General features: G+C 41.2%; 1 protein-coding gene across 4 annotated transcripts in view; it reads right to left on the reverse strand.

The window, feature by feature from the left end:
- Positions 1-25,218, reverse strand: part of SSBP2 (single stranded DNA binding protein 2) — a 278,870-nt gene that overhangs the window by 24,597 nt on the left and 229,055 nt on the right. For all 4 annotated transcript variants that reach the window (XM_048851560.2, XM_048851558.2, XM_048851559.2 and 1 more), the window contains 6 exons: positions 23,076-23,124; positions 16,305-16,340; positions 7,102-7,156; positions 4,135-4,205; positions 2,791-2,869; positions 535-563 (listed from right to left, as the gene is read on the reverse strand). In XM_048851560.2, the coding sequence (XP_048707517.1) occupies positions 535-563; positions 2,791-2,869; positions 4,135-4,205; positions 7,102-7,156; positions 16,305-16,340; positions 23,076-23,124 (319 nt within the window). The remainder of the gene's footprint in view (positions 1-534; positions 564-2,790; positions 2,870-4,134; positions 4,206-7,101; positions 7,157-16,304; positions 16,341-23,075; positions 23,125-25,218) is intronic.

A 25,218-nucleotide genomic window follows, 5' to 3' on the forward strand; every position in this document is an offset into this window, starting at 1 on the left:
CTATGCTCAAAATACGGTTTCTTCTGTCATTACATTTTAATTTAGTTTTTAGGGAATTGGAGTGGTGATTAAGGATATTAGCAATGTCTTATAAAGGTGAGAAAAGCTATGATACAATGCATAAAAATAATATCCTAATGACAAATCTCCAAATTTCTCTCTTCCCATATTTAACTAGGTTTGATTATTAAAACAGTATTAGTTTGTTTTACCAATATGCAACAATGTAAGATAATTAATTAGTTTATGACTTGGATATACATTAATCACATGCAGTAATGACCATTATTATGTTCAGGGAAATATATAAATGAATCGGTTTAATAGTCCCTATTGACTATAAAGATTACTTTTAACCTTCCAACTAATGTTGATTCTGCCTGAAAGAGTTGAAAGGCCCATAATACACATTTAATTTGCAATTAGAAATGTAAAAAAAAAAGTTTTAACAACCCAAATTAAGTGATATTTAAATACAGTAAATGCTATAATAGCTATAATGCTAAAATTAAATATATTTTATTACATACTCACTTTGGAAATACTGTCCATGTCTCCTGAGCCTTAAATTAAAATAAATAAATAAATCATTATTTAGATTAGTTTTGAACTGCATTCTCTAAGAGTTTATCATTTTCTGCACTTTGAAAAGACAGCATAGCAACAATAAGCTAACATATAGTTAGTTATGTTTGAGTTCTTCCCTTCCCACTAGTCTCTCTCAGGAAAATACTTCAGTCATTATAGTAGTCTGTTAGGTTCTTTTTGCATGGTTGTGCCTGCAGTTTGTGTGGGAAGATGCCTCCTCTCTGCCAAAGGCAATCACAGTCCCTGTGCTCCAGGGCAAGGCAGGCACTGCTTTCTCTGTGTGGCCCAAGGTATATACCTCACTGCAAAGTGGTAGGAAGGAGGACAGGTCACACCACCGGACTCTAAAGTGTTCTGCATTGGCATTCTTTAAGATGGGACACCCTTACATACTGGGAAGCTCAAGGAGCTCCCCTGGGAGATGCAGCTCTGCATTGCTCCTCTCCCATGGCAGTGCCTAAGTAGCAGCCCAATATGAACACTGTTGTAACTAGAGGAAACTGTAAACATGTCTATAGACAGCTAATGCTCCTCATGGAAAAAATAACTACCTTTAGTGCACTCTAGACATCCAAGAGTCTCTAAAAGAACTACTGTTGTATATTAAAAAAATTATAGTAGAAAATATGTCATACTTAATTTGTTAAACACTGAATGTATGCAATCATGTTTACTGATGAAAATACTAATCATATGCTTAGTGCACATAAAGTTCTTCCACTATCACTTCAATTGTAATTAATTTTATAACTAAGAAGCTATTGTCAGGCTACAATACATTACAGCAAAAGTTTGTGATGACGTTCAAAAATAGTTTTTAATTGACTTGGAAATAATGTGCATTATTTTCAATTAAAAAATGAAGCCATTTTACAAAAAATATTTATAAAAGGTCTGCTGCAAAATCACAAGATAGCCTTATTCAAAGTAATCTAGGAAGTTCAGAGACATGCTCCATAAAGACTGCTGGGAATTTGTTATTCCTCAGGGTTAGTCCGCTAAGAGAGGTTTTGGTGCATTCTTTCCTTAGCTTAAAATCCATTTTTCTCATTTTACCATAACCTTCTCCACTCTCTTCCTCATTCTCATTCTTCCATGCATCTTGTCTAACAATCTTCAGTTTCTGGTCTAGATTCAGGCCTGAACTATGCTAACTTCTTCTGGAATAACCTAAAGTGCAGGGCAGAAAGTCTCTGAGGAAGGGTCGGGGTTGAACCACTGCAAATTTTGTATAATTCTACAAGGCTCCTAACTCCCCCAGATATCACTACTTTTCAGAAATTATAATCTACACAGAGTCCGTGGCTCTTCAGACCTCTCGATGACTGAACAGCTTTGGAGCTTTGTAGGATTTCCATGTCTGCAGTCTGCAATGCCTGCAATCTACACTGTTTCCATTTCTTCTTCACTTCTTACCTGCATAATTTTTAGAATGTGTTCATTGGGCCAGACTGATATTATAAAGAGAAAAATATAGCTAATAAATATTAAATGACCTCTAAAAGTTACCTAACATGGCTTTTCTATACAGAAAAATATCATATCTGTAATGTCAGGTGTAATTTTGCAGGAAAGTTCACATTTGGAGAGAAAGAAGAAAACATTTCAAACATTTCTCCGGCAGGCTGATGAAAAACAGAAGCTGTTTGAAGTTGTTTCATGGGGATGAGCTATTAAAAGTAATGCTTGCGAGGATGGATGAATGGGTAGAGTCCAAGTGAGACAGTTAAAACTGCATGATCAATATAATTTAACATTTGGTTTCAAAATTTAATACGTGGATAACAATTGATGTGGTATATTGTTTCCATATATTATTTATATGATATATAAATATATAAATATGTAAGCACCTGCACCACTTTGTGATAAAGACATCTTCTGATTACTGGTACTTTTGTGTGGGACTGGGGAGGAGAAAGCTTTTGTCATCTTCCACATTAGTTTAACATAGTGTACTATCGAACAGGTTTAAAAATTATATTCTGTTAATATACAATATTTATAAAAGACACCTTATTAGACCAGATACATAAGATTAAATAAAGCATTTTTGAACTTCTGATTGATGTTGATACAATATTTCTAATTTTCAAATGATTTTATATACAATTGCCCACACAATTTAGAGCTGTGGTTATTGTGGAGTTAGTCATAAAAAACAGTTCTAAAATCAGTATTCACTAGATTTGTTATCCTTACCTAAAGATCCATTCATATGATGTGATTCCATTCCACCCAATCCACCCATAGGTCCATCTGACCCCGGGCCCATTGGAAACTGTAAAAGGACCGTGATAATATATTAAAATTTATATTAATGCACGAATATATTGCAGATAATCTAATAAAACACAGTAATAAGCACAAAAATAGAAATGGAGAAACTGAATTGTATAGTCTATCTCTGAGAGGATTATTTTTATGTGATTTTCACTTACATGTTTTTCACTTCTTTTTTTCCAGCCTTTACCTCAGTTACTGTGTTCTGCACTCCTGGAGAATTCATGTCTGTGCAGAGAGTTAGCCTGTGGCCTATATACCGCTTACGTCCTACTTAAGTACTATGGTTGGGACTTTCAAAAGTGCTCAGTGATGACTAAAATCTACTCCTGTTGAAGTTAATGGGAGTTTCACTATTGACTTCAATGAGAGCAGAGTTAGGCCAACACAGACCACTTCTGGAAATCCCACCCTACCTGTGCTGAGCATCACAGCAGACTACAGCGCATTATCACTGCAACAATATAAAGTTCTGCCAGTTCAGCATTTGGATTTCACAGTTTATCATTAAACCTGGGTCTTCAAATTGAGAACACAGATATTTACAGCACTTGTAGATAAACATGCAATGAATTTCAATAAATGCACTACAATTAAACCATTACTTAAGTTCTTGTGGCCTTTTTTCAAATTGACCTCTAACTACATGGTCTGCTTGCATAAATGACATCTAAATTGAGGGCAACTATAAGGGATAGAAAGAGAAGAAAGTTCTTTCCAAAAATCCAAGTTTTCATCACTTCCAGAGTGGCTGGATGTTTTGCCTAAAATAATCGGTGGTGTCATAGTTAATATTTAATGGTTGTCATTAAGCTTCATATTTAACACTCAACTCAAATGAACAAGGCAGATCTCACCCTTCAGAAAGCTATTGATTTTATCCATCTATAGAATTGGTAATAAATCATTGACTGGGTCACATTCAGAAGTTTTCTTTGCATTATTAAGAGGTAGAAATATATTTTTGTAATGAAAGTTTAAGCTCTGCACATACTAATGGAAGCTGATAGGGTGTACTACTGTGACCAGAACAGCATACCCCAGGATGACAAATTTAGTCATCTACCTAACAGATTTACATGCACCGCTTAAAGTTTTTACATGCACAAATTTCAAGGTATTCAAGGTGCTAAAGGACTGTTTGTACCCACTCAAAATGGGGAAGATAAGCATGATTCAGATAAGATGAAGGTCTGGTGATCCAGTGCATGAATCAAACAGGGCTTCATACTGCAGAAAAATACATAATAGGTTCATATTTACATTAGATCTGTTGGGTCCAGGTGGTACTGCATTCATTAAAGTGTACATGTTGTCTCCAGAGTTAGTTGAATCTGAAACAAATATTATTTTAATTACCAAGATGTGACTTGAGATAAAACTACTCACCTACTGCACTTTCTCATCATTCTGTTAATATTTCTCCTATGTCTAAGCCACTGTTACACAGTGGCAATATAGTGGAAGATTTCGTTGTATCTCTATTTTTAGCCAAATGGCAGAGCTATGAAAAGAAATAATTGCAATGCTCCCTAAATTGCTGCTGTGACTACTTCTAGACTGAGTTTATGCATTATTGTTAACATGTCTATAAATCATCAAAAATTTGTAACCACTTAGTTCCTAAAACACTTTTTCTAAAACCTCCAGATTACTTTACTAACTTTCTGCAGTCTTTGTGAAAGGAGAATTTCTCACTTACTCAACACTTATATGCTCTGGTTTCCACCAGGGCCGATCAATGGGTAGCTCCTCCTCATGCAGATTTCAGGTGAGTAGCAGCCCATGAAAAGCTCTCATTTTCATGCCTGTCAGCCAGCTAAATGCTGTCTCCTTCTCTCTCCCTAACGCTTGAAAACTTCCAAAGCTAAAATCTAGATTTTAACTAACTAGACAATATAATGAAACCTATGGAACTATTTGTCTGAGCTAAGGGTTGAATAGAAGCCAGGGCCCAGAAAATAATAAGTAGGTAAGAAATTCTTGGTTTTGAACCCTGCCTTGCCACCAGTGGCAAGCACTCCTCATAGACATTTTGCAGAGAGGAGAAGGCAAAAAAGGACTGTAGCCAGGGAGACAACATAGGGAGAACATTTTCCCAAGAAAACAGCAGTTGAGAACACTTTGTCAGGGGCATCCCATCCAACAAAAACAATTAGTCTCTGTGAATCACCAAGTGATGAACACATCTGCAAAAGGACACATCCAACAATGGAATGACATCACATCTATGATGTTTGTAGAAAGAGCGGAGAGACAGCCAAGTAGCTGCGTTCCACAGTTCCTCCACAAAATCTCCCCTTTCTCTGCCCTAGAGACAATGTAAAAAAAGACTCAGAGAGCTTTGAGCTTAACAGAGCACAGAAACTTCACCATTTTCTGAGACAAAGTGGGGGCAATGGGAGACCCTGTGCATGTCCTTTGAAACAGAATTACCTCTACTTACATAGAAAAGTGAAAGGAGGAAAAGCACATGCCTGACTGAAGTGCCTTGGAATTAGGAATGTATCCTGGGCTAAAGCTAGAAAGTTTGATACTTGCTCCAAGGTGTTAAAATCAAGTCCAACGTATATTTCCCTCAAGAGCCTCACTACTTTGGTTCAACTTTCTAAGCATTAACTAACATTGGTGAGATAATAAACCCATTATATGCATGGAATATCACTAAATAGATTCTAGTGTATTGTCTCCTCCATCCATCACAAGAGAGGAGCTAGACCCAAGCATTCAGACTGGCATAAAATCTCTCTCTCTCTCTGAGACAGAGAGAGAGAGATTGAAAAAAATTCCTATTTGGCTTCTTCTGCTATCATTAAGAAACAAGTTTTTCAGAACAGGTCCTTCTGAAAACAGACAACATGGCTCTCCTCAAGGAATCATGGCTCCATTTTCTGTTAGTTATTATCTTAAACACATACCAGTGGTTTGGCCCATTGGGATGCTAACAGTTGGAGGGTTTTGTTTTTAGAGATTAGTTCCCTTGGTAGCTTTCCTGGTGGCTGTTACGTGAATATTTTTATTCCTCCATCAAAACAAAAGGCTTGTTCATGATCCACATTGGCCACTTACATATGCCACTGGCAATTTACAGCTGTGTTGAATGTTTTCAGAAGTACATGCTATTTGAGGAGCTTGTTTTTAAATTAGGAGATATTTGAATATTTAACTGCCAGCACCCATTAGTCATCTTCTTAAGTATTGAACAGGAGAGGAGTCCTCCTTTTTTTCTATCACAGGTTGTGTTTTTAAAATTTTAGCCACATATTTAATGAGGTTTTTCCATCAGTACAGGAAAACTTCCATGGAAGGGTTGGGAAGCTCTGCTTCTGTCTCTTAAAAAGGACTTCCCTATCCTTTGTGCAAGTAATGATGGCAGGGAGGTAGGAATATGTGGATCTGACGACGTAAGGTGTCACAGAGATGGAAAGGTCTCTAGAAGTGGCGATCAATGACCTCTTGGTTGATGAAAGGAGGATGAGAAGGAGATGTGCTTCTTAGGAGTGGAAGATTCCCAGAAGAAGTCTGACTGATCTAGTGAAGATCGGTTAAGTCGGGACCCCAGATCAGAGGCAAACACTTCCTGCTTACCAGGTCCCTGATGCTATCCATGGGAAGAGAGGAAGTCTTGTGTGTGTCCACCCTCCACAACCTCTTCCGATTCTTTGTTCACGTCAGGAACTTTGGAAAACCTTGATGTAGGGAAACACTTGCCACTCTTCTTAATGCAGAGCTAGCTGGCTGAGCTGAAGCTACGGGACACTCCTTTAAACTCCCACTTTAAGCAGGATACTCCAGGGACAGTCTCACAGGATACATAAAAGTTGCTGGCAAATGTGCACTGAACAACACTAGCAGAAACAATGCACATTCCGTTTTATCTCTCTTCTTCCTTCCTGTTGCTAATGGAGACCAGAAAAAATAGTCTTGAGAGCCCTGGAAGGAGCCAGTAAAATCAAATTACCAACCATATTGCCTCTCTCCAGCAAAGCAGGAGGAAGTCTGAGGAGGGAGGGAGGAAGGGAGAGAGAGAAGAAGAGTGCAAAAGTGAGAGCTTTTTATTGGCTGTTGCTTGCTGAAATATATATAATGTGGATTATTCTGCACTGGTAGCAAATGGGCACAGGAAGAACTGGAATACTGAATCTGTATATTACCTACTCCCCACACCCCACCCCTGCCCACAGAATGTTATTTACATTGTCTTTAAATTTTCTGATTAGATTTGGATACCTGCAGGACTAGGCATGATGGGTGTTCCTGGTGGCCCTCCACCCCCTGGAGGACCCTAAAAAGGGTAGAAAATATTCCGTTAACATAAAAGAAAAAATATTACTGTAAAGATTGAAGATAATCCAAGTGACAAAAGCACATCATAAAGGTTGTGTGTTGTTTTGGTGAAAAGGAACACATTTCCATAGAACAAAAGAAAGACGTACTCCATCGTCTATTTTCTTGTAAACCAGTGAATTTACTCAAGGGCAGACAAAAGCTAGTGCCATGGATCTGCAAGCTCAAGCCCTGAATCCCAATATGTGCAGATCCATGGATCCAGAAAGATCCACTGCTCAAATCTGCTACTGTCTGCCAGTACTGGAGTACAGAAGCAATGCTTTGTTCAGGGTCCAGGGCTGTTAATACATAGCTGATTCTCTGAACCCACCTCTACTATAGCCAGTTTTCCAGCTGGTATTGCTCTCTCCTCACTGACTGTGATGCAGCAGGCTGCTAACTGTAGTGTCAACACTGGCAGAATAAGCTACTACCTGCTGTCACACAGTACAGAGATCACATGGGAGTAGAAGAGGTGTTCAATGGAAGTCCAGCCACTGGAAAGAAGTCTCTTTCTGTGAGATGTGTGGATCAAACTTTGGTAGATCCAGGTCCTGATAAATTTAATTCAGTTCATAAAACATCACACATTCTCTTTTTTCATATTTGTACACATATAACTCAGGATAAATGACTTGAGATTAATGACAAAGTGTCAGCACAAGATCAGCTTGGTAAATCTGAGTCCAGATCTGCAGATATATAGCTATTACATTACAGATAAAAGAGAACGGGAGCTCATCTAGTATTTGCTAAATCCATTTAAAAATAAGAAATATCTATTTTCTTTTTTTCTGTTAATTATCTGTATTTCTGTGTTGCAATTTTTTCTGTGAAAACAAACCATTTAAACAAACTGCACTGGTTATTAAACAAGCTGTTCTTTTTGTTTTCTTTTAAAAAATTACTCCTATTGTTTTGTGCTAAACAACTTAATTCTTTAGCTCATCAGCACCATAATTTCTTGTGTACCACATTTGCAGCTACAGTAATATCTTGAAGTAAAATGAAAACTTGACTGGTTACAGTTTTGATTCAAATATTCTAATATACAATAAAAAATTAACCCAGAAATTTTCCATAATAAAAATGCTATAAATTGCTATTACTAGAAGGCAGTTTTCATTGTCATAGGTCTGTATTAATATTTAAAAATAGAACAGTTGCTATAAAAAAGAATGATTTTGTTTCAATATCCATTCTGTTCACTTCATGTCATGGAGCATACTGAGATTTCAAAGTGTGAAACTGTTTGCTTGAAGGGGCATTGCTGAGATTTGCTGTAATATGACCAACACATTTTTGGAAGGAAGGGGGAAGTTTTGGAATTGGAACAATTGAAAAAAATCTTTGTGTGCCCTACAAAACACACCATTTACTGGTTCTGAAGCAGCAGCAATGCATTCATGAACACTATTTCCAGGTGTATGCTATAATCAAAGTCAGTAATGCTGCATTAGTCATTGCTGCCCCTGCCTCTGAGCTGGTACAAATAAAATACTTGAGATAATTGTGGGTTAATACTGCTGGCTGCAAGTTACTGAATAAACTTAACAAATAACTTTATTCTAAACACAAATCTGTTATCCAATAATAATATGTCCCTGAATACCACCAATCTACAGACATACACACACATACACTTCTGACCCCTTAAATGATTGGCAATGTAACCTACCAACTACCAGTCTCTTTCCTGCACATCTCCCTCAGTAGTGTATTGAGAAAGACCATGGAGTGCCTCCTGTGTCTACTAACAAGATTTGTTCCACTAAAGATGTCATAGATTCATGGAGTTTAGACCATAAGGGACCATTAGATCATCTAATATGACCTCCTGTGTATCAGAGGCCAGTCAATTTCATCCAGTTATCCCTGTGTAGATTAACTGGCCAGAAGAGACCACTGTGATCATCTTGTCTGATCTACGTGATGCAAGCCCTGGAACTTTCCCAAAATCCTCCCTTGAGCGTAACTTTTAGAAAAATATCCAATCTTGATTTAAAAATTGACACTGATGGAGAATCTACCACGACACTTGGTAGTTCGTTCCAATGGCTAATCACCCTCACTATTAAAAATGTGTCCCAATTTTTTAAACATGAATTTATCTGGTTTCAGCTTCCAGCCACTGCTGCTTTTTATGCCTTTGTCTGCTAAATTAAAAAGCCCTTCAGTACCCAGTATTTTCTCCCATAAAGGTACATTGTAATCAAGTCACCTCTCTTCTTTTCGATAAATTAAACAAACTGAACTCATTAAGTCTCTGACTATAAGGAATTTTCTCCAGCCCTCAAGTAATTTTTGAGGCTTTTTGGTGCACTCGCTCCAGTTTTTCAACACCCTTTAAAAAAGTCAAAAAATACAAAGTGTTAGGAAAAAACTGTGCGCACCAGAAGGAGAGGTTATTCGTCTCATACAGTAACTGGAGTTCCTCAAGGTGTGTGTTCCTATGGGTGCTTCATGTCAGGTGTGCTTGTGCCCCCCCATGCTTTTGAGAAAAGATCATCAGTAGTGGTGCCCGTTCAGCCCTACACATCCTCATGCCCCACAGGGACAATATCTAGGGTGCACGGGCAAACTGTCCTCAGTTCCTTCCCTACCACAAAGTCCCGCCAGGGAAACTCCGAAGCAGAAGGGAAGGAGGGCAGGTAGTGGAGCAGCCACAGGGACACACATCTCAAAGAACTCCAGTTACTGCACAGGGTGAGTAACCTCTCTTTCTTCAAGTAATGTCCGTATGGGTGCTCCATTTCAGATAATTCCCAAACAGTATTCCAACAGGATGGTGGGAGCTTCAGAAGAGACTCCAATACTGAAGACAGAACTGCACTGCCAACTGCCACATCTGACCTAGAGGTATGAACCAAAGCATGGTTCTTGGAAAAAGTATGTACTGAAGCCCTAGTTCAGCTCTGAAAATGTCAGCAACTGGAACATCCTTGAGTAATGTCATAGACATAGACTGTAACATGGTAGAATGGGCTAACACACTAGAAGGAGGTTAGATGTTGGCGGAGTCATAAAATGAAATTATACATCCAGAGATTCACCTTGAGAGCCTTTGGGTGGAGATAGTGGAACTTTTACATCTGTCCTAAATCAAAACAGTCTGGGAGACTTTCAAAATGCTTTGGTCCAGTCTAGATAAAAGATCTATCACCCTTCTGACATCTAAGGAATGGAAAAGTAGCTTCCTGTTTGAAATGATGTGGTTTTGGGGAGAAACAGTAAATGAATGGTCTGGTTAAGATGAAACTCAGAGGACACTTTGGGTAGGAACTTGAGATGTGGCCATTTTGAAATCTCTTCCTTGAAAAATACTGTAAAGGGGGGGATCTGCTATTAGAGTCCCCCATTCTCTCACTCTCCATGTGGAAGTGATGCCCTCCAAGAAAACTGTTTTCATGGAGAAGTGGAGTGGAAAACATGTAGCTAATGGTTCAAAGGGGTGTGTCATAAGGCCATTTTAGGTTTTAATCCCATACTGGGGCAGGCTTTCTAACCTATGGATAAAGACTCATCAGGTCTTTAACAAATCTTGAGATTATGGGGTAAGCAAAAATCAAAAAACCTTCCACTGATGAGTGAAAAGCTGTTAGTCACCAAGTGAACCTTGGAAGAACTCATACTGATCTTTTTAATTCTAACAGGTATTCCAGAATGGTGGAAAGAAAAGAACAGATAGGAAGCACTTGTCGACGGACACACCATAGGTGAAATCTCTTCCATTTCTGAAGGTATTTCTAATAGTTTTTCTAGAATAGTTTTTCCGTTATTTAACAAAACCTGTTATACTGCTGTTGAGCAGGAAATCTCTAACCCCAAGAACCATCTAGCCATGCTTAAAGTCACAAAATGTCCAAATTGGGGTGAAGTGTCCAACTAGCATCCCGAGACAACAGGTGGTAATCTAGAGGAAGTCTCAGCAGCGGACAAGATGTGACTTGAATCAGGTAAGGTACCAAACTTGTCTTGGCCAAGTTGGTACAGTCAAAAGGATTTTGGCCTTGTCCTGCTTGATCTTGTTGAGAACTTTCAAGATCAATGGCACTGGTGGGAACACATCCTAGATGCAGAATCAAGTCTTGCCCAGAGTAAAACTTCTTACACTTTACATTGGTGGCAGTAGCAAAAAGATCCACCTCTGGAAGTCCCCAGGTTAGAAATATACTCTGGAGGACTCATGAATCCAACTCCCAGTTGTAACTGAGAAAAGTGTCTGCTTAGGTGGTTGGCAGTATCGTTTTGTATGCTGTGGAGGTAAGAAGCTAAGATAGCTATGTGGTTGGTAATGCGCCAACTCCAGAGTTTCACTGCTTCAGCACAGAGTGAGGGGGAACACGCCCCACCCTGACGATTGATGTAGAACATGCAGGCCACGTTGTTTGTCACGATCTTGACTGAATTGACTTTGATCAGTGGGAGAAAGTGGGAGCTAGCATTCCTGACTGCCTCAATTCCAGAATGTTGACATGTAGATGACTCTCTTGGGAAGACACTTGCCTTGGAGATGTGAGGACCAAGATACACTCCCCATCCCAAGAGGGATACCTGAACAGATAATGGTGGTTGGAGGGGGTTGAAAGAAGGGGATTCCCAAACAGAATTTGGATGGGTTCTTCTACTGAGCTCTGCCACTGGAGACAGTAGAGACAGGATGTGACATGCTAGCTCACAAATATGCATGCCACCATATGGCCCAATAGCTGAAGACAATTCCTTGCCAAAATGTGAGGACTTAACTGAATCTTTGCAATAAGAGTCTGCAGAACCACAAACCTGTCACAGGTAGGTAAGCCCTGGCTATCATGGCATCTGGAGAGGCTCCTATGAAATCGATCTGTTGAACCAGGATCAAAAAGGACTTTACAAGATTGATCTGGACACCTCAGGTGTGAAACAAGGAACATGTCGTCTATAGTGTTGATAGGACCTCCTGATTGGATTGGCCCTGGAGTAACCACTCATTGAGATAAGGGAAGACAATAATGCCTAGAGGACATTGGTGAATGGCTCTGACTTTCATCACCTTTGAGAATACCTTGGGGCAGAGGAGAGGCTGAAAGTGTATTGAAAATGTTTGTGACTGACTGTAAATGGAAGAAACCTCTTGTGAGAGAGGTGAATCACAATATGGAAATACATGTCTTGAAGATAGAGTGTCACAAACCAATCCCCAGAATCTAGAAAAGGAATTATAGCTGCAAGAGTCACCATCCTGAATTTCTGTTGTTTCATATAGTTGTTGAAATACCTAAAATATAATATTGGTTTCCATCCCCCATTTTTTGGGGGACCAGAAATTACTTGGAGTAGAAGAACCCTTTTCCCTGGTGCTAAAGTGAAATTGGTTCTATGGCCCCTAAACGTAGGAGAGAGGCAACATCATGGAGCAGGTCCTCAAGGAATCAATTCTGAAGCACTTAGAGGAGAGGAAAGTGATCAGGAACAGTCAGCATGGATTCACCAAGAGCAAGTCAGGCCTGACTAACCTAATTGCCTTCTATGATGAGATAACTAGCTCTGTGGATGACGGAAAAGCAGGGGATGTGTTACTCCTTGACTTTAGCAAAGCTTTTTATACGGTCTCCCACAGTATTCTTGCCAGCAAGTTAAAGAAGTATGGGCTGGATGAATGAACTATAAGGTGGATAGAAAGCTGGCTAGATCATCAGGCTCAATGGCTAGTGATCAATGGCTCCATGTCTAGTTGGCAGCTGGTATCAAGCGGAGTGCCCCAAGGGTCGGTCCTGGGGCCGGTTTTGTTCAATATCTTCATTAATGATCCAGATGATGGGATGGATTGATTGCACCCTCAGCAAGTTTGCAGATCACACTAAGCTGGGGGGAGAGGTAGATACACTGGAGAGTAGGGATAGGGTCCAGAGTGACCTAGACAAATTGGAGGATTGGGCCAAAAGAAATCTGATGAGGTTCAACAAGAACAAGCGCACTTAGGACGGAAGAATGCCATGCACTCCTACAGACTAGGGACCGAATGGCAAGGCAGCAGTTCTGCAGAAAAGGACCTAGGGGTTACAGTGGACAAGAAGCTGGATATGAGTCAACAGTGTGCCCTTCTTGCCAAGAAGGCTAACGGCGTTTTGGTCTGTATAAGTAGGGGCATTGCCAGCAGATCGAGGGACGTGACCATTCTATTCGACATTGGTGAGGCCTCATCTGGAGTACGGTGTCCAGTTTGGGGCCCCACACTACAAGAAGGATGTGGAAAAATTGGAAAGAGTCCAGTGGAGGGCAACAAAAATGATTAGGGGGCTGGAGCACATGACTGTGCTGAGGGAACTGGGATTATTTAGTCTGCGGAAGAAAAGAATGAGGGGGGATTTGATAGCTGCTTTCAACTACCCAAAAGGGGGTTCCAAAGAGGATGGATCTCAACTGTTCTCAGTGGTACCAGACGACAGAACGAGGAGTAATGGTCTCAAGTTGCAGTGGAGGAGGTTTAGGTTGGATGTTAGGAAAAACTTTTTCACTAGAAGGGTGGTGAAGCACTGGAATGGGTTACCTAGGGAGGTGGTGGAATCTCCTTCCTTAGAGGTTTTTAATCTCAGGGTTGACAAAGCCCTGGCTGTGATGATTTAGCTGGGGATTGGTCCCGTATTGAGCCGGGGGTAGGATTAGGTGACCTCCTGAGGTCCCTTCCAACCCTGATAGTTTATGATTCTATGAACCTGCTGATTCAGCAACTGATCGTCAGATGGGTCCCTGAAAAGGAACAGGGAAGAGGGTTGGAGGGACAGATGGAGGTGAAACGGATGGAATAGGAATTACAACCTTCAAAATCCATTTGTTGAATGTTATTGTCTCACAGGCGGCTTGAAGATGGGAGACGCAGAATCCAATGGCAGGGAAGAGGGTTGGTTAGTGCAGCAGCAGATTTGTGTGAAATGGGTGGTTTAGACTCATCAAAACTGACACTTGGACAACGCTGGTGGCTGCGATGTAGTGGTTGTAGTAGATGTTTTCTTCTTTGACTACCTCGGTCTCAGCTTGTGGTTCAGGAGTTCTACAGAAACCAGAAAAATGGGCTGGGCATGACCTCTGGACTGTTTGAGACCTGCTATATTTTTCTTATTTACAGGAGTATAGATCTCTTCTGGTCTTTATTTTATGGGGTAGTTTTTGTGTTGTGTTGCCTCCTGCACTCATTAACTGCATCCACAACCAAGGAATTCAGTGAGGGAGGTGAAAATAAAAATTCTGAATTCTCCTCTGGGACATAGCATTTCCTGTCAGCACATTTGCAAACTGGAGGTGCCACAGCCGAAGTCTGCCAGATGGTCCTGTCTGGCTCTAGAGAGTCTCATTAACTGGGAGTGGCATGCATGCCTAAGCTGAAATGTGTAAAATGTTCAGGAGTTTATGATGGGGGCCCTGGACTTCTTCACAAGAATTCTGAAGCCTATCCACAATTCACTTCCTCAAGTCCTGGAATTGTTTAATGTCATGTGCTATGGAAGGTGGTGGAAACATTACAGCCTCATCTAATGATGACAATGAAATATTCGTATGAGGTTTTACTTCCTTATCAGCCCTTACCTCTTGTTCTTCAAGTGGAGGAGGAAGTGAAGGTAAGGAAGAGCAAAAGTTTCTATGCTCACTGCAGAGTGAACTTCCCCCTTCCCCCGTCAGATGTTGTTGACAGTATGGGGCCCATGGATCCCAATAACGCCAATGAGATGGACCATAAGATATGGGAGGAAGAGGTAGCCACTGTTGGTCACCTCAGGCGGCTGGAGGTCAAGGTCACCTCTCCTCCCTTCTCTCCACATATGGAGAAGAATAATGACCCATTGAATAAACAAGAGATTCCTGAATACAGAGTTCGGAGTCAGAGTCAGAATATCCTTCAATATATTTCATGGGAGGTGATAAGTGCTCTCCCTGGATGGTAGAAGTCAGGGAATCAGGGAAGTCTTAATGAGAAAAGTGCCTTCAGTGACCCAGAGGATCCTGGTACTGAAGGATGAGCAGAAGCAGACCGTAGAGAAGACTCTGGTTCATTAGGTACAAAGAGGTCTCTTGAGTACCAGAACTCCTGTGGTACCAGAGGAATGATGGAGGTTGATATCAGTACCAAGGTGGATATCTGGCTAGTATGTGCCATAAGGTGAGCCTACACAAACATTTATTCAGGAGATGCAGACCAGGGTATCGAAGCAGGTACCGAGGACACCAGAGAGCCAGATGGTGCTGATCTCTTCATCGTAGAATGTCTGCTAATATGGTTGTGACCTGTAACAGAGAAAGTCTTCAGTACTGGGTCTTGTTTGGAAGAGGCATGGCTCTTAGACACCTCTATGGTACAGGACGCACTTGGAGCCTCAGTAACACCCATTCTGGAGTCTAAGGTCTACAGGGACTGAGATGTCTTTAACGGAGATCTAATGGTCATGCTCCTCTTGATGATACTTGTCAGCTTTGAGTGCAAGGCTATCAGTTCCACAAGTACAGATATAGACTTCTCATCCCCCAAAGCTTTCAGTGACTAGGACCTTGAGGAATATAAGATAGTGGTTGTTTTACCCCTTGTAGCTCTCAGTGACCGGGACCCAGCAGCTGACAGGGTAGCACTCAGGTAGTTGTTGAAAAAAAGAGTTTTCAGGCCTTCAGGAGGTAATTATAAGCAACAGAGAGTAAAAATGTCCCATAAAACATTAGCTGTGAGTGTCTTTTTAAGTGATGTGCTACATATCTTTTGGGAGGTTTAAGCTTTTCTAGTTCTTCCAATGAAATTTTTTCTGCAGAGCTTCAAAAATTCAAGCACATTATTGTGTCACCAAGAAAAGGCAGTTTTTTTCTCCTTTTATATTGAAGTATTGAAGTATTGCATTGGTTACAGAAACATATGCTGAAGTAAACCACAGCACTCAAGGCAATTTTGACCAGACTGATAACTGTTCTAGTAATGAACACCAACATATGTGCTGTAGATGGCAGACAAAACAACTAAACACGGATCAGATGTTCACTTCTCAACCAATACACAAGGGTTCTTCTTAACATCTGGACGACTATTTCTGTGCCTAAATAACATGTAACATCAATTCTAATGAGCAAACACACACAAGGGTACTTACTACATAATTCCCAGGAGATGCTGAAGAGTACGGTATCTAGAATATAAAGCAAAACAAAATAATATATTTATTTTCCATTAAGATGGAGAAATGCACTCCATACCAAAATGTACTGAGGATCTTATTTTGAAGCACATTTTTAAAATTAATTTTTAGAGAACAGGCAGAGGATAGGGAGAAAATACTGATGTTAAACATAATGCTGTCTAGGAAACATCTCACTGTAAGGTTACTCTATAGTGAAAAGAGCAGTACAGAGTCACAGTCAAAGAGAATTAAATAAAAGATACTTAATATTCCAATTTAAGATTGCTGTTTCCCAACTCCTACATAGTAATATATTTGTTGTGTCTTGCACTGTAAATAATCAGGTTGCAGTCAAGACATTGGTGCCTTCTCAGGCCCTAATCCTGCAAAACACTTAAGCATGTGTGTAACTCTGCTCACCTGAGTAACCCTATAGAAGTCAATATGACTGAGTAATATACATGCTTGAGTGTCTGCAATATCAGGGTCTTAATCACTAGCCCCTTTAGATCCACATTCTATGATGTGTGAATGCTGAGAAGCCATTGTTACTTTTTAAAAAGGTAGGTTGCAACCTGTGGTACAAGTTATGTTACTTGCACCCACCAGTATCGTCTTCAGGCTTCATCTGCAGGAACCACAATAATCCAATATAAAGATCCATTAACTTGTGGCAAAAGGTTAGTAGTGAGGTTATATGAGTATTAGCCCAATTCAGGACAGCATTAAGCATGTGCTTAACTTTAAGTCGATGGGACTTAAGAAAGGGAACAGTGATGGACTTAAACTTGTGATTAAGTCTTTAACTGAATCAAGAACTACAAGATGACACTCTCTTTGATCTCAAGGGACACTGATGGTATTCCTTCTACATGCTTGAGGAAACAACTTTCTTTTTAAAGAGTCAGTGTCCCAATTGAACATTAAATTCAATTTGTGGAGATTTGAGAACTCCAGCTGCTGGCAAGTAATACAGTTTTCCTCTTCATTAAATAACTTCTATAGATCTTCTCTATAGGATACTGGAGAGTAACAGCTCAGGAAGTTGAGCTGAGAATTAAGAAACTGGAAAATCACTTTGCCAAAAGAAGTTTCTTATCTGACTGCAGATGACAGATAATATTTTATAAATGTATCTAAGGCAGGAGTTGTCAAACATTTTCATAGTCTGGTCCACATCTTTCCCACTCATGATTCAGCTGGCCACTGAAAAACACCCCACTATTAAATGGAAAAAACGTTATTTTAAACCCATTGCATTTATCCTCAGAACCCACATTGTGATGTTCTGAAACTCTCACACATTGAAGATGTGAACTGCCTCTTGGCATCTAATCTGTGAAGGATGGACTTCCTTCAGAATGTATGAGAAATTGAAAAAAATTAAGATAGACTTAATTTTATGGGAATCATTACAGAATATTAGAAGTGAGTGATGCAAAAATCTATTATGCACCTTCCTGTCCATCTCCCCATCAAAGCAGAATTAATCCTTACAGTTTTCAGAGTAACAGCCGTGTTAGTCTGTATTCGCAAAAAGAAAAGGAGGACTTGTGGCACCTTAGAGACTAACCAATTTATTTGAGCATAAGCTTTTGTGAGCTACAGCTCACTTCATCGGATCCTTACAGTATAATTTCTAGTGTTAGTTCAATCTAGCTTTTAATATCCCAAGTAAAAGGTCTACCAGCACTGACTTTGTGAGATTTCCACATTGCAATATGGCTTATTGTCTGAAATCTATACATTATTATGCTGGCATAAAAGAGCCAGAGTGCACTATACTCCAGAAATCCCACCCTGTTTCCTTCCTTCCTACACTGGCCATTCCCTGACAAATCTTCTGTGCAAGGGGCAGGAAGGAATAGCATAGACCCAGCTGAATTTTGGAGGTTTTTAAGCTTGGCTGCTCCAAGGGAGGTGCTGTAAATGATTTCTACCCAGGCCAGCAAAAACATCTAGGGCCAGCCCTGAGGCTGACTATAGGGCAGGGGTGGGCAAACTACAGCCCACGGGCTGGATCCGGCCAGCAGAATTGCCACCGCCGCAGGCTCTGTGCCGTTCCTGGAAGCAGCCACACCACATCCCTGCAACCCCTGGGGGTGGGGATGGGGGGGCAGAGAGCTCCATATGCTGCTCTTGCCTGTGGGTACCTCCTGCAAAGCTCCCATTGGCCAGGAACGGGGTACCGTGGCCAATGGGAGCTTCGGGGGAGGTACCCACAGGTGAGGGAAACATGCAGAGCCCTCTGTGCCCCCACCCCCAGGAACCGCAGGGATGTGGTGCCGGCCACTTCCTGGAGTGGTGCAGTGCCGGGGCTGGGAGACAGGCATGCAGGGAGCCTGCCCTGGCCCTGGTGCAAGCCGCTGCTACCCCAGAGCTGCTCTAGGTAAGCGGAGACGGGCCGAAGCCTGAACCCCTCCTGCACCCTGCACCCCAACTCCCTGCCCGGAGCACCCTGCTGCACCCCATACCCTTCCTGCACCCCAATTCCCTGCCCTGAGCCCCCTGCCACATCCCACACCCCTCCTGCACCCAACCCCCTGCCCTGAGCCCCTTCCTGCACCCCGTACCCCTCCTGCACCCCAATTCCCTGCCCTGAGCCCCCTGCCACATCCCACACCCCTCCTGCACCTTAACCTCCTGCCCTGAGCCCCTTCCTGCACTCCGCACCCCTCCTATACCTCAACCCCCTGACCTAAGCCCCCTCGTGCACTCCACACCCCTCCTGTGCCCTAACCCTCTTCCCTGAGCCCCCCATACACCTTGCACCCCTGCTCTGCCCCAACCCCTTTCCCTGAGTCCCTTCCTGCACACCACACTCCCTCCCACCGCAACCCTCTGCCCTGGCCCTGCAAGCAATTTCCCCACCCAGATGTGGCCCTCAGGCCAAAAAGTTTGCCCACCCCTGCTATAGAGTCAGAGGAGGATAGATAATGTAGCAGCGGCTCTAAAACTGTGGGTCGCAACCCCATTTTAATGGGGTCACCAGGGCCAGCATTAGACTTGCTGGGACCCAGGGCTGAAGCTGAAGCCCAAGCTCTACCCGCACCAGGGGCGGTGGGGCTTGGGCTCTGGCCTCCTCTCCCATCACCTGGGCGAGCGGGGCTTGGGCTTTTACACCCCTCCAGCCCCCGGGGTCATGTCGTAATTTTGTTGTCAGAAGGGGGTTGCGGTGCAATGAAGTTTGAGCACCCCCGATCGTAGTGCAAAAGGTATTGGCCTAAGTAAGCCTAAAGAGATCTGCGTTCAATTCCTAGGTCAGCCAAAGACTTCCTGTGTGACCTTGAGTAAATCAGTTAATCTACTCTGTGCATCAGTTCCCCATTTGTAAAATGGGGATGATACTTCTCTACATCACAGGGATATTGTGAGGATAAAAACTCTTTACTATAAGTGAGGTGTTCAGTTACCACAGTAATGAAGGCTATAAGTACATAGACAGCTCAGCCTCTCACTATGTCAGGTGTGTTCTGCAAGGGCCACCTTTATGTTACTGGAATAGCAGAGGAGCCACATTTTAAAAGAGAGTTTAGATCAAGGTCTCTGTTCTGGGGAACTTACAATCTAAACAGACATTGAGTTGACAAACACGGGGAATCAGATGCAACAGTGGCAAACAACTGAGCAAGTGGTAATGTTCAACATGCATCTTGTTCTATATTTCATAGAATCATAGACTTTAAGGTCAGAAGAGACTATTATGATCGTCTAGTCTGACCTCCTGCACAACGCAGGCCACAGAACCTCACCAACCAACTCCTGTAACAAACCCCCGACCTATGTCTGAACTACTGAAGTCCTCAAATCGTGGTTTAAAGACTTCAAGGTGCAGAGAATCCTCCAGCAAGTGACCCGTGCCCCATGCTGCAGAGGAAGGCGAAAAACCCCCAGGGCCTCTGCCAATCTGCCCTGGAGGAAAATTCCTTCCCGACCCCAAATATGGCGATCAGCTAAACCCTGAGCATGCGGGCAAGGCTCGCCACCCAGACACTTAAGAAAGAATTCTCTGTAGTAACTCAGATCCCACCCTATCTAGTGTCCCATCACAGGCCATTGGGCATATTTACTGCTAGTAGTCAAAGATCAATTAATTGCCAAAATTAGGCTATCCCATCATACCATCCCCTCCATAAACTTATTGTTTCCCCTGCTCCTGCACTGTCTCAGACTCCCTTAAGCTCTCCTTTAACATCAGTTCATTGGGAGGCAAAGAGAAGATATGCATTATGGCCTTCTTTTAAAACTTCTCTTCCCCTCCTCCCCATCTCTAACAATTAAAAATCTATTACAAAATCTGAATAAACATAATGGTTAAGAGAGAAGGTCCCTGACTTCACTACAGGCTCAGCTATGGAATTGCCATGAGCCTCATGTATGGGGCAATGCCTTGTTTCTATTTAGTATATTTTTCAAAAATGTATATAGCAATCAAGTCTATCCATTTCTCTGAATTTTTTTTTGGGTGGGGGTGGGAGGGGGGGGAGAGGGCATGTTTTTCTGGTAGGTATGTTTTAAATGGAAAGACCTGTGGAGCTACATCTATAAGGCTAACAACTAAACTATTTGATGAAATATAGAGCAGGTGGCATAAACTCAGTTAAAACAATCACTGATATAACTTTTTATAAAATCAGCATATACTGTAGGTTTAAGGCAAACCATAATCTGAACTACTTCAACTGTATACTCTTGTCTTGTATGCTCTGACACCCCCTTTTTCCTGCTTATAAAAGAAAATGTCAACAAATCTGTTTACCTTTAATTAAAGATTAGTAACTAAAATATGCATAGGGCTTGTCCTAGATGTGTACTTTCATGTCAGATTACAATAGTTTAAAAGGACTAATTTCTATTTAGTGGGTTTTAAAATTCTGTCTACATACTATAACTATTTCCCTGATTTCATTCTGATCAGGTAGATAATGCATATTTTAAGTCAATGCCAAAGATCACAATTCAGGAAAATATCCATATTCAAGAAAGCACTTGTGCATGTGCTTAAATTTCAATGACTTGCTTATGTACCTAAGTGTTTTCATGAATCATGGTCTATATCTGGTCTCTAGCATGTACTTGCATATTGAATTTAATAAACATAAAATTCCATAGCAGAATAATTTTCTCTACCTTATTTAAAAACAATCAAGACATTTAAAACAAAAAAAGAATATTAAGGCTGTCACACTAAAAGCTGGGAAAATGCAAGTTAAAGCCTACATTTACTTATTTGTAACTCAGTCATGCAACATTGAGCTCTTTTTCTTTTTGTACATTATTATTATTATGAAAAACTGCCAGGCTCAAGTTCACAGTGCCATAGATTTTGTGTACTTTTTATTTTGGGTGTGTGTATAGATTTGACATTAGCGTATCATGATCCACATTCCACAAAGTTAATATTACTGTAAACTGAGCTGTACCTCTGAATTATATGACAGGTAAGCATAATACAGAGAGAGAGAAAATATGTAGGGGGAGATTTTCAAATAAAGAAGGAGAGTTAAGCACCCAACGCTCAATGAAAGTTGGGCACCTAACTCCCCTGTGACTTTGATAAATGTATTTTAAACATTTATTGCATTACATGTACAATAATCAGTAAACACCACTAAAGTCAAAATGAGGAAATAATTTACCCAAATATACAGCCAATCTGAACCCAAAGATCTGGCACAATGGCAAACCACACAGAAGCCATACTGTCAAACTACAAGGATCAATTCCTACATAGAAAAGGAATATACAAGAGGATAGCAAATACAAAACAAAACAAAAAATCACAAAAGAACATAGGAAACACTCCTCTTCCTACCCACCAATAAATACATAAATAAATCCCAATCAAGGATAAACTTGATACACCATGTCCTAGGGACAGCCAGAAATAGGGTCTAGTAACAGCAGATGCACCCTAGCCTACTGTAAATACAAAGTAGGGATATATGATGATACGTGTTCACTCAAGTACTTTGGGTACAGATTATGAAGAGTTTCACTGTGCTTTCTAAAACTAACCCCTTGAACTTGAAGTTTCTGTCGGGCTAGCAGCCAGGACAAGTCATGGAGGGTGGGCATTACCAAACTGTTCTTGTCCTAAGCAGCTATTGAACAACCTCATTTTGTAGCTGTTGCAGCCTATTAATTTGGAGAGTGTATTACTTTTCATGAAGGCCAAAATTAAATTGTTCAAGCTATCAAATGGATCATGTTTTGAGAAATTACACTATGATTTTATGATTTGAGTGGTACAGAAATTAATATGTTTTTTCCATATATAAGCCATCAGACGATACATTAGAGCACATCTTATCAAACTGTGGTCTATGTAGAGCTGGTTAGTCAGATGGTGCTGACTCCTATTCTATTGTGTTATATTGCACTGAAAAAGCTAAAAATATATTAAATACTATGCTAATGTTAATTTTTCCTTTGGGCAATTTGCTGTAGTTGCCTCAGAGCTGTTATGTGATTATGAACAGGAGAGCAGATGGTCTGCACAATCATGAGTGGGAGGAAAGGTGGTCTACTAGAAGCTCTCTATTAAGATGTGGTCCATGCTGCAAAAAAAGCTGGAGAACCCATGCATTAGGGTTGGAAAAAAATAGTACAGAGGGCAACAAAATATGGCCTGCACTATTCTATTTGCTGAATATAGGTTTTTTTTTCTGTACATGGGCATATTAAGGAGGAATAACTCCTCAAACATAGGATACTGTCCAACACACTTGAATATTTACTTACAGAATTGGCATTCGTTGGGTTTGGCCACGGTCTACCACCTCCTGGACCCCTAGAATATAAAATGACAGATGAGGATTTAACCAAACAAAGTTTGGTTTCTGGTCAACTCTGCTACCAAGAATCTAAAGGTCAGCAGCTCTATGGTGTAACATGAACACAATCTGTTCCCAGTGTAGAATATGCTTTTTAAAAAACTGCTATCTTTTGCTGGCCTCTTCTGGTAGCATCATCATTTTTCACTGCAGTAAAGTGTGATTATAAACTACAAGTATACCTTGTTTTACTGTTAAACTAATACAAGATCATAGCTAAACTACCACTAGCATTTAAACAGTTTACCAGATACTATACAAAATTATTCTTAAAAGATTATGTCTGTCACCACAAGCTCACCAGTTATATCTAGACATATCTCAGTGGCTAAATCATATATTGTGGACTTCTGTACTTTTCAAGACACCATCTGCTAGGAACTACATGACAACAATTCCTTCAGAGCTTTGATCCCAGGGGTATAGAAAGCAGTGTGGGAGACACTGGAGTTTTTCACAGATCATAGATACCTGCAAATTAGGGATCCAACCCTCCTGTGTATTCTGCAGGATGGCAAATCCCACACCCCCAGCAGCGTGACTTGAAAGAAAATGTAAGTTTGTGCCCCTATATAGTTTTTTTCCTGCACAGGGCAGCACTTGGCCCAATGTTATATAAACACAGCGTTATATGGGTTAATTGAATTATTATGGAATAGTAATATTAAAAAGACAGTAAAATGTGCTATTGATAAGATTCAAGACAATTGATTCCTCATAAGGAGTATTTTTAGTTGTATTCTGGTTATTGACACCATAATACAAATTTGGAGCCAGTACTACATATGTGGTGAATGTCTACCTACAGTATGGCCCAATAGAAAGGTACTAAAACATGTACTTAACTTTAAGCATGCAAGTTGTATACAGGCTTAAATTTCTTCCTAAACTGAGTCCCAGACTAACAGGACTTAGGTGAGAAGGCTATGACAGACACAGAGGCAGCAGTGGTCGTGACCCAAGTAGTGGAAGACAATGAAGATGACTGGATGTAGAAGCTGTGGCATGTACATGATCCTCGAGGGGGTACCTGAAAAGAATTTTGCCTGCATGAAGTGCCGCCTGATAGAGCTGATGGAAGAGAAGATCCTAGGATTGGAGATGCAGGTGGAGACTCTGGCTGAGTTTAGAAGGGGGTTCAAGTGGATGATGGAGCAAAGACATGAGGAGGCTGAAGGGAAAAGCTCAGACTTGCAGATGGAAGCAGGACCAAAGAACTCTGAGGGGATACTGCTGGATGAGGAAAGTGGACAGTGGAAGCATGTGACTAGGAGAACCAGGCAGAGAAGAAGACAGGGCAGTGAAGGAGAAACAGAGCTCAGGAACAGGTTTGCGTGGTTGGAAAATGAAGAAGGGGCACAGCAGATGGTCACTGAAGGTGAGAGGGCAAGGAAAAAGAGAAGAGCAGATAGTCCTATTGGAAGAGGGCAAGAGTCAATGGAAATAACACCACATATGAGTCCCAGGAGGATACGGGATGGGTTGCAGAGGATTACAGGGGACAATAGGAATCGAGAGGACTTGGGGCCAGATGGAACAGGGGATAGACTGGAGAATTGCATCATCGCCAGGAAAGGGCAGGTCTACGTGATTGGGGACTCATTGCTGAGAAGAATAGACAGGCCTGTAACAAGAGCTGATCCAGAGAACAGAAGGGTGTGCTGTCTGCTGGGTGCTAAGATACGGGATGCGGACCTGAGGCTGAAGAGGATCCTAACGGGAGCGGGAAAGAATCCATTGATTATCCTTCACGTGGGAACAAATGATATGGCTAGATTCTCGCTGGAACATATCAAGGGAGACTATGCCAGGCTGGGGAAGACGCTAAAGGAAATCGAGGCTCAGGTGATCTTCAGTGGGATTCTGCCTGTTCCTAGAGAAGGGCAAAAAAAGATGTGACAAGATTATGATGCTCAACAGATGGCTCAGGCAGTGGTGCTATAAGGAGGGCTTTGGGATGTATGGCCACTGGGAAGCATTCATGGACAGAGGACTGTTCTCTTGGGATGGACTGCACCTGAGTAGGGAGGGAAATAGACTTCTAGGATGGA

This window comes from Caretta caretta, chromosome 5 (assembly GCF_965140235.1).
Source record: "Caretta caretta isolate rCarCar2 chromosome 5, rCarCar1.hap1, whole genome shotgun sequence".
In the NCBI taxonomy this organism is placed as follows: domain Eukaryota; kingdom Metazoa; phylum Chordata; order Testudines; family Cheloniidae; genus Caretta; species Caretta caretta.